The sequence below is a fragment of the Garra rufa genome, chromosome 18 (assembly GCF_049309525.1).
Source record: "Garra rufa chromosome 18, GarRuf1.0, whole genome shotgun sequence".
NCBI classification, from domain to species: Eukaryota; Metazoa; Chordata; class Actinopteri; order Cypriniformes; family Cyprinidae; genus Garra; species Garra rufa.
This window is the reverse complement of record NC_133378.1, coordinates 25,417,896-25,427,195: the sequence shown is the minus strand read 5'-3', so window position 1 is coordinate 25,427,195 and position 9,300 is coordinate 25,417,896. Positions and strand designations below refer to the sequence as shown.

Genomic DNA, 9,300 nt, shown 5'->3' with positions numbered 1-9,300 from the left:
GTCTTGCCATCTGGTCTTAGCAATCGTTGAGCAGCTTTATTGATTGTTTGTGTCATGTTTACATTTTTACAGTCAGCTATAGTCATATTTCTGTTGTTTTATGAGTGTTACACTGTTAAGCTATGCTCAGAAAGGCTTTCAGGTGTTTGTTTACTAATGCTTGTTTCTCTTTCTGTGTAGTCATAATACCAAGACCACGACCTGGCTCGACCCGCGACTGGCAAAGAAAGCCAAGCCTCCTGAAAAATGCGAGGATGGAGGTAAGACCGAGTTTGTTCATGAATCACACATAAGAGTAAACAGACCCTAGCTGAGCTGTGAGACATTAGCCTCTCTCTCGCCGGCCCGCCTGACTAATGGCTCACAGGAGACATGCTGAGAGCCCATCAGAGTGTCATCTCACACAAGCAATCCCAGCACCACTTTTTGCAATGGGCACGTACGTCCGTGTCAGGATGGTGGCTCCTCCACACCTCTCACATCACAGGGAAAGATAACAAGTCATTTTCCGTACAGCTTGCTAATACCTGCACCCCATGCGTTTCCTCGCCGCTCAGCCTTCTGATCTCTTCTCTGGCCAAATATGCGTGTAAATCCAGGCAGACTTCTTGACCTACCTGGTATTTGGCTTCTCAGAAATTCACCGTCTGAAAATCAGACCCCCTGGTGTCAAGCACACGGGTGATTTGCATCTGTTCTAGCTGTCTCTGATATGCCTGTCTGATTCTCCACAGAGCTTCCATATGGCTGGGAGAAGATTGAGGACCCGCAGTACGGGACTTATTATGTGGAGTGAGTATGCTCGCATCATTTATCGTCTAGTAAGAATGATGGATGGCACATTTTTATCCACAACATCTTGGTTTGCTATAGATTTAAGCATTCCGTTGCTCACTTGGCTTTGCCTTTATCGTTTTTCCATTTAGTTTCTTTTTAAATCCAGTTTTTCAGTTTTTAAACAACAATAAAAGCATTCAAGGAGAGTAACTTTCCTTAACCAAAGGGATCACAAACTTATTACAGAAGTCATGAAAGTAATGCAATTTATGTAAGTTGTTTGATTTGTCACTGTATAAAGCATCATATTTAATTTAACATTAACATTTTAATACTTGCAAGTCCAAAATACCCCAAAATGTTTTTTTTGTGCTTGGAAAAAAACAGGTTAAAAAATTTGGAAAATGAAAAAAAAAAAAAAAAAAAAACCAATATAAATATTTATGGTTTAAAAAAAAAAACTAAACACAAAATTTTGCCAAATATGAATACACTGACCAAATTTCATTCAAATTGCTAATAGAATAATACATTAAAAATTACCAGATATTTAAAGTATCAGGTATTTGTTCATCTAATTTAAAAAATGTGGTTACATTTTTATTTTATTTTATTTTATTTTATTTTATTCATATATATATATATATATATATATATATATATATATATATATATATATATATATTCTGTTTTGCATTTATATCTTCTGATTTATAAATAAATATCACAATTTATATTTATATATTCAGATTTATTATTTACAGTTTGGCACTTTATATTATATTATATTATTGTAAGTCCTTCATTATACTGTAATAATATAAATATTACAGTATGTATATAATATATTATACATTGTATATATAACAATCTACAATGAATGACAATCTGTAAATCTAATTAATTAATTAATTAATTAATTAATTAAAATCACTTATTAAAATTATGAGAAAAATATCAGGTATTTGTTCACCTAATTTAAAAAAATTATTATATTATATTATTGTTAGTTCTTCGTTAAACAATCATAATATAAATATTTCTGTATGTATATAATATATATTATAAATGTTATATAATTATTTCCTGTTTGATGCTTCATATATTATATAATATTATTATAAGTGCTTCATTAAACAGTAATAATATAAATATTGCAGTATGTAAATAATATATATATTATGAATTTTCTATATAACAATCTATAATGAATGTTATTTTCTGAAATTATTTTGTCTTTAAATTCGCTTTCATTGCTATTCTAGTAAGATTTATTAACAATATGTAATTTTAAAATATGCACAAAATATATCCATTCTGAGCACCTGAGTATTTAAAAAAATACGTAGTTTATTAATATTTTTCTGATAAAGAAGACTGATCAGTGTCACCTATCAATCTTCATATTGGCTGAGTTTGCTCATTTTCTGCTCTCAAAGCATTGTGGGATATTGAAGTTGTTGACAGGACAGCCAACTGGAGGGCTTTCGGAAGCGGATACAGGATTTGATTTTAATGGCATTTACTTTGTGTAAGGTCAACCCCCGCTGTGCCAGGATATTTATACAAAGGAGGTCAACAAAACATTGTTTCATTTTTGATTTAAATATGGCTTGGCACAGTCCCTCATTATTCTCTGCCTGAATTATCAAAACGGGGAAGTTCAGCAGTCAGATGAGAGCACTCAGTCTCTCGCTCTCTGTGGATTGGGTGGATAAGTCTCAGCATGAGTCACACACAGCAAAAGCACAAACAGTACCTTTCTTCTACAAATTCGCAGCATGCTGACTGGTTTTGTGAGGCATCCGTGGCTGTTAAAAGCCTTCCTAAGGTGCAGTCACGACCGGCAGGTACAGCAGTTAAAGCGAAGTAACAATGCAGATGAGCTGCTTTTTTCACTTCATGTGAACCTGTAGGGTGGGAGGGGCGGTGTGTTAGGATAAAACAACACACTCCAGCACTGAGCCTCAACCTCTACAGAGGAAACGCATGTGCTGTTAAGCTTGTGTCTCTGGAAAGGCTTGCCAAGGTAATATTGATTCATTTCGGCAGCTAACAAACAAGAAAACAAATGTGGTGGTTGTAGAGGAGAGCGTATGCGTGCAGCAATTACAGATGGGTTTGAAACATGGCTGTTCTGTGGTACTTTTAATCAAGGATGTTTTTGCAATGCTTTTTGAAAAACAATGATCAATGTTTTTGTCGTATTTTCCAGTAAAAACATTCTTATTAAAACAAGATCAATTCTAAAGTCAGAATGTAATTGACCCTATTGACTTTCTTAATGTACTCTTCTAGTTTTATTGCAAACTATTAATCTCTGCATGGTTTTTACAATAGAAAAAAAATTGTTTTCATAATTTCTCTTCATAATCTTTAATCAAAATATAGTAACTTCCTCTAAATCACCTTTTTTCCCCCAGACTACTGGATAATGTTAGCAAATAGCTAACTATCTATTGTTTTTACAAATTTACTTTGTATGTTCTGATGTATAACACCCTCTTTTCACCATCCAATTTATTCTCAAGTAATAAAAAAAAAGTCCTATTACAATTTTTTCCCCCTGATTTATTCAAATATGTCACATTGTGGAAAAACCGTTCACTTTAACTTCAAAAGATGTTCTCAGAAAATTTGTCCTAAATTATATATTTTAAATTGCCGTTTAAGCTGAATAAGCTTTCCATTGATGTATGGTTTGTTAGGATAATACAATAAATGGCCGAGATATGACTATTTGAATATTTGGAATCTGAGGGTGCAAAAAAATCTAAATATTGGGAAAATCACCTTTAAAGTTTGTCCAAATGAAGTTTTTAGCTATGCATATAACTAATTAAAAATTAAGTTTTGATATATTTACGGTAGGAAACTTACAAAATACCTTCATGGAACATGACCTTTACTTAATATCCTAATGATTTTGGCATAAAAGAAAAATCGATCATTTTGACCCTCTTTTTGGCTATTGCTACAAATATACCCATACAACTTATGACTGGTTTTGTCATCCAGGGTCTAGCTTTCTTAAAACTGTGCAGTTGAAAGGGTTGCGTGCTTTCAGAGTCAAACCAGTTCATGTAATTTTTCCAAGTTTCTGTCTCAGTATGTTGTTTATTTTTCTGTTTCACTCACCAAATGTCTGTGGTAAAGGAAAAAGTGACTGCCTGGTTAGCAGACGACAAACAGGAAGAGACGCATGCGCACAGTTCCTTACCTTTCGGCTCTGATACGCTTTTGTCCCTTATTCACAAAGACTGTTTGCATAAACAGATAAGCATCGCTAATGTTCTCTACTCTGAGTGTTTGTGCATGTGTGTGTGTCATTGTATCTGCCCTCTCCTGTCCTTCACACTCACTGTCTCACTCTTTCCTTCAGCCACATCAACCAGAAGACTCAGTTCGAGAATCCAGTGCAGGAAGCCAAGAAGAAACTCGGCCAGGACGCGTCTCCAACCAGTCAGCCAATAGCAGTGGCCACAGGAGCAGTACCGCCGCCCTTAAGTAAATCTCTAAATTTGTTCTGCTTTATTTCCTAGTACATTAGTTTTTGTAAAAGTCTTTACTGACACTTTTGGTCTATTAATGTGTCCTTACACAGTTCTAAAAAAACTGCTTAAACCAGCCTAAGTTGTCAAAACTGGTTTAAACTAGCCACAGCTGGTGTTTAGTTGATCGGCTATCTGTTCTTCCTGCCTGACCTGGTAATATGCATGTACAGTTGAGGTCAAAAGTTGCTGCAAAATGTTGATTATTTTACCAAAACAAGAGGGATTATACAAAATGAATGCCAATTTTTTTTTTTTTTAGTACTGACCTGAATAAGATATTTCACATAAAATGTGTTTACATATAGTCCACAAGAAAAATAATATTTGAATTTGTAAAAATTACCTGGTTCAAAAGTTTACATCCCCTTGATTCTTAATACTGTGTTGTTACTAAATGATCCACAGCTGTTTGTTTTGTTTAGTGATAGTTGTTCATGAGTCCCTTGTTTGTCCTGAACATTTAAACTGCCTGCTGTTCTTCAGAAAAATCCTTCAGGTCCCACAAATTCTTTGGTTTTCCTGCATTTTTTGTGTATTTGAACCCTTTCCAACAATGACTGTATGAATTTGAGATCCATCTTTTCACACTGAGGACAACTGAGTGACTCATATGCAACTATTACAAAAGATTCAAACGCTTACTGATGCTCCAGAAGGAAAAACATGTATTAAGAGCTGGGGGTTGAAAACTTTTGAACAGAATGGAGATGTGTACATTTTTCTTATTTTGCCTAAATATCATATTTTTTTCATTTAGTACTGCCCTTTAGAGGCTACAGAAAATAGTTACATGTTTTCCAGAAGACAAAATAAGTCAAATTTATCCTGATGTTGTCGAATGTTTTCACCCTCCAGCTCTTAATGCATGGTTTTTCTTTCTGGGGCATCAGTGAGTGTTTGAACCTTTTGTAATAGCTGCATATGAGTCCCTCAGTTGTCCTCAGTGTGAAAAGGTGGATTTTTCTGAAGAACAGTGGGCAGTTTAACTGTTCAGGACAAACTCATGAACAACTATCACTAAATTTAAAAGAAAAACAGCCGTAGGTCATTCAGGTAACGACACAGTATTAAGAATCAAGTGTATGTAAACTTTTGAACGGGGTCATTTTTGTAAATTCAGCTATTATTTTCTCTTGTGGACTATATGTAAACATCTTTTATGTGAAAAATCGTATTCAGGTCAGTACTAAATGAACAATAACACACATTTTGTATGATCCCTTTTATTTTGGTAAAATAATTGACAGATTCTGACCTCAGAAATATATCCCCATTAAAACCACCAAAACAATCCAACATAACCACCTTAGGTTGATTTGTTTCAGCAATGGTGATAGTGAACAATTCAGTGAGAATGAGATCAGGAAGAGCCACATGCAAACTATTTCCTATTGCATTGTCACACAGTATTTCTGTCCTCACTGAAAGTGAAGGAACAACATACCAGCTACCCAGAACGTGTTTTTAGTTTAATATAACAAAATGGTGACGATTGATTTTGGACCAGTGTGATTTCAGCAATGCAGAGCCAGCCATAGAAACCAAACAACCGTCAGATCTTGTCAAGGTCATGATTTGTTAGTACAAAAACTCAGATTAGCATGGAACGGATATGATTTATTTCCCTGGATACACCTGGTTAGGACATGGTTAAAGTGAGAAGTGAGCTCATAAAGTAAAAGATGCCTGAGCTGCTCAGGTGTTAGTTTAAGCAGAGGCAGATCATTTCCATCAGAAGAACATAATCAACATCTGTGTTTAAAATGATCTCAGATAATCCCTGAGGCTCAGAGCTCCTTTCGTCACATGCAGCAATTCTGTCAGCTAACGTGTGTGGTTTTTTTTACCATCTGTGTGTATTTATGTGTGACCGTGTGCTTGTTCAGTTACGCTCACCTGCATCGGCTTGTGTATATTTATGCACGCGTTCCACTTTGTTGCTGGTGTTTCACTATTGATTTAACATTACACATCCTTGTTCTGTCTTCTAATGTGACACTAAGCGGTAGCTCTGTCTCTTTCTTTTTCCACTTTTTCAGCTTTTTTCTTGTTTGCAATAGGTGTTTGCTTACGTCTCAGGTTTCAAAGCACAAGTTTACACCTGGTGTACAAAGACTCGTTCTGTGTCCCAATTTGCATACAGTCTGTCCTAAATAGGATGCAAGATCAGAGTACATTGAAACATCCTGATAATTTACTCCAAGATGCAAGATGTTCATGCCTGTTTTTCTTCAATCGAAAAGAAATTAAGGTTTTTGAGAAAAACATTCCAGGATTTTTCTCTATATAGTGGACTTCAATGGGGATCAACAGGTTAAAGGTCCAAATTGCAGTTTTAATGCAGCTTCAAAGGGCTCTTATTTCGCAGCCGAGAAGTAAAACGTTTGGGCATTTTTCTAAAATAAATGAAAATGTATGTACTTTTTAACCACAAATGCTCATCTTGCACTAGCTCTGCGATGCAAATGCGGGACTTCACACATTACGTAATCATGTTGGAAAGGTCACACGTGTTTAGTTCTTCGTCTGTGTACTACTGCAAATTTTTTTTGTAAAGGGCGTTTGACTTTCTTTGCATGTTTGCTTTGTAAATTCTGGGTCAGTATTTACATGACCTTTCCAACATAATGCTTAAAGTTGAGGTAGTGCAAAATGAGCATTTGTGGTTTAAAAAATATAGATTTTTTTTATTAAAACATTCTGGTTTTATTCAAAGTTGTTAATATTTTTATTTTAAAAATATTTTTTAGAAAATGACCAATTGTTTCACTAGATAAGACCCTTATTCCTCGGCTGGGATCATGTATAGCTTTTTTAAGCTCCACTGAAACTTCAACCCATTGATCCCTATTGAAGATTATTAATAATGTGTTGTTACCTGAATGATCCACAGCTGTGTTTTTTGTTTAGTGATAGTTGTTCATGAGTCCCTTGTTTGTCCTGAACAGGTAAACTGCCTGCTGTTCTTCAGAACAATCCTTCAGGTCCCACAGGTTCTTTGGTTTTTCAGCACTTTTGTGTATTTGAACCCTTTCCAACAATGACAGTATGATTTTGAGATCTATCTTTTCACACTGAGAGCAACTGAGGGACTCATATGCAACTATTACAGAAGGTTCAAACGCTCACTATTGCTCCAGAAGGAAAAAGACATGCATTAAGAGCTGGGGGGTGAAAACTTTTGAACAGAATGGAGATGTGTACTTTTTTTTTTTTTTTTGCCTAAATATCATATTTCTTCATTTAGTACTGCCCTTTAGAGGCTTTGTTTTCAGAAAGTGAGCTCTATCATCCACTGCCTGGCCCACTATCCTGCATTTCTATCCTGTTGAATGATTGCATTGAATGATCTGGCCCACACATGACTGAGTTCAGTTGTTCAAGGTTAAACCAGACTTGGTCTGTTTGTTGTTTGGACTCCCTGAGCGTCACTGTCTCCTGTGCGTCCCTGTGTCCTCTGAGCGTTGATTTTGTCCTCCTATCCCCTCTGGAAGGCTGGCAGTGGACGTCTGTTCTGTCTCATTAGTGAAAGCGCACGCAGCCCCCCCACGCTATGCTCTGTTAGTTGGCCAAGACACTTTAATAAATGGATGGTGATGCGTAGCTGTGAACAGGACAGGGACTAGCGCACAAAAATATAACGCAGTCATGCAGTGTTTTCAGATGATAATCAGAAATTATAACCATAACTATACAATTCTACCAACAATTATAATGGTAATGACAAAATTTGTGCGTTTTATTTGTTTTGTTCATATACTGAAGCAATTATAAAACAATTTTAGCTCGAGCCGCTTGTGCATTTTGATCCTTTTCCTCAGCACACACAAACATGTGTATGTATACAGCACATCTTCAATTAAACTCCGACATTTCATAATCTGCTCGCCCTGTGAGAAACACAGTGGCCCTTTATGCATGAGAAGCATAATAACGTGAACACAAACGTCAACCCGCCCCCTTTACCAGAATTCCCTCACCAGCTAAATGTGAAAACGGCAATACAGGACAGAGACGATAAATCTAATTTGCAAGGATGAGTTTGTGTGTACCTGTGTCCAACAACCAATTCACACACACTTGTGGCTCACAGTTCAAATGTGTGCCATGGTTATTACAATCAACGTAATCCGTTTCATAGGGCCAGTCCAACTCATCAATGTGGCTGTTATGCAAATCCAATTCCCACCACACATGGTGAGATATCCATCCCTGCTCTCCTAATGAGATTGATGTGGCCTCATCTGATGCTGCTGGCACTCTCAAATGAGACAAGAAAAAAATAAAACCGCTGGGCTAGAAATGACTGTAATTAGTCTACGATCCGCCATTTAGAGCTGATTCAGAGTCAGTCTTGAACACCTTCGTCTTAAAGGGACAGTTCACCCAAAAATGAAAGTTGCCATCATTTGGAATGACTTGAAGTGGAACTGGGTGAGCAATGTGTTTAAAGGGATAGTTCACCCAAAAATGAAAACTCTTTCATTGTCTTTCATTACTCACCCTCATGTCATTTCAAACCTATAAGACCTTTGTTCATCTTCAGAACACAAATTAAGATATTTTTGATGAAATCCAAGAGCTTTCTGACCCTGCATAGACAGCAACGCAGCTACCACATTAGAGGCCCAGGTAGTAAGGACATTGTTAAAATAGTGTGACATCAGTGGTTCACCTTTAATTTTATGAAGCTACAAGCTGAAGTTACACTTTCTGTGCGCAAAGAAAACAAAAATAACGACTTTCAACTATTTATTTTTTTTCTGTGTCAGTCTTCGATGCACATTTAGAACAACATGAGGGTAATTAAAGAAGTTCCAGAACCAATATTTACAGATTTACTCACCCCCTTGTCCTCTAAAATGTTCTTGTCTTTTTTTCTTCAGTCGTAAAGAAATTGTGTTTTTTGCAGAAAAAATCAGGAATATAGTGGACTTCTATGGTGCCAATGGTATGAATTTCCAAAATG

General features: G+C 36.0%; 1 protein-coding gene across 1 annotated transcript in view; it reads left to right on the top strand.

Moving 5' to 3' along the window:
- The window catches only part of LOC141290580 (membrane-associated guanylate kinase, WW and PDZ domain-containing protein 3-like), a 169,092-nt gene that overhangs the window by 120,335 nt on the left and 39,457 nt on the right, over window positions 1–9,300 (top strand). Inside the window, exons 6-8 of the mRNA XM_073822698.1 lie at window positions 181–260; window positions 735–792; window positions 4,160–4,284. Of these exons, the coding sequence (XP_073678799.1) occupies window positions 181–260; window positions 735–792; window positions 4,160–4,284 (263 nt within the window). The remainder of the gene's footprint in view (window positions 1–180; window positions 261–734; window positions 793–4,159; window positions 4,285–9,300) is intronic.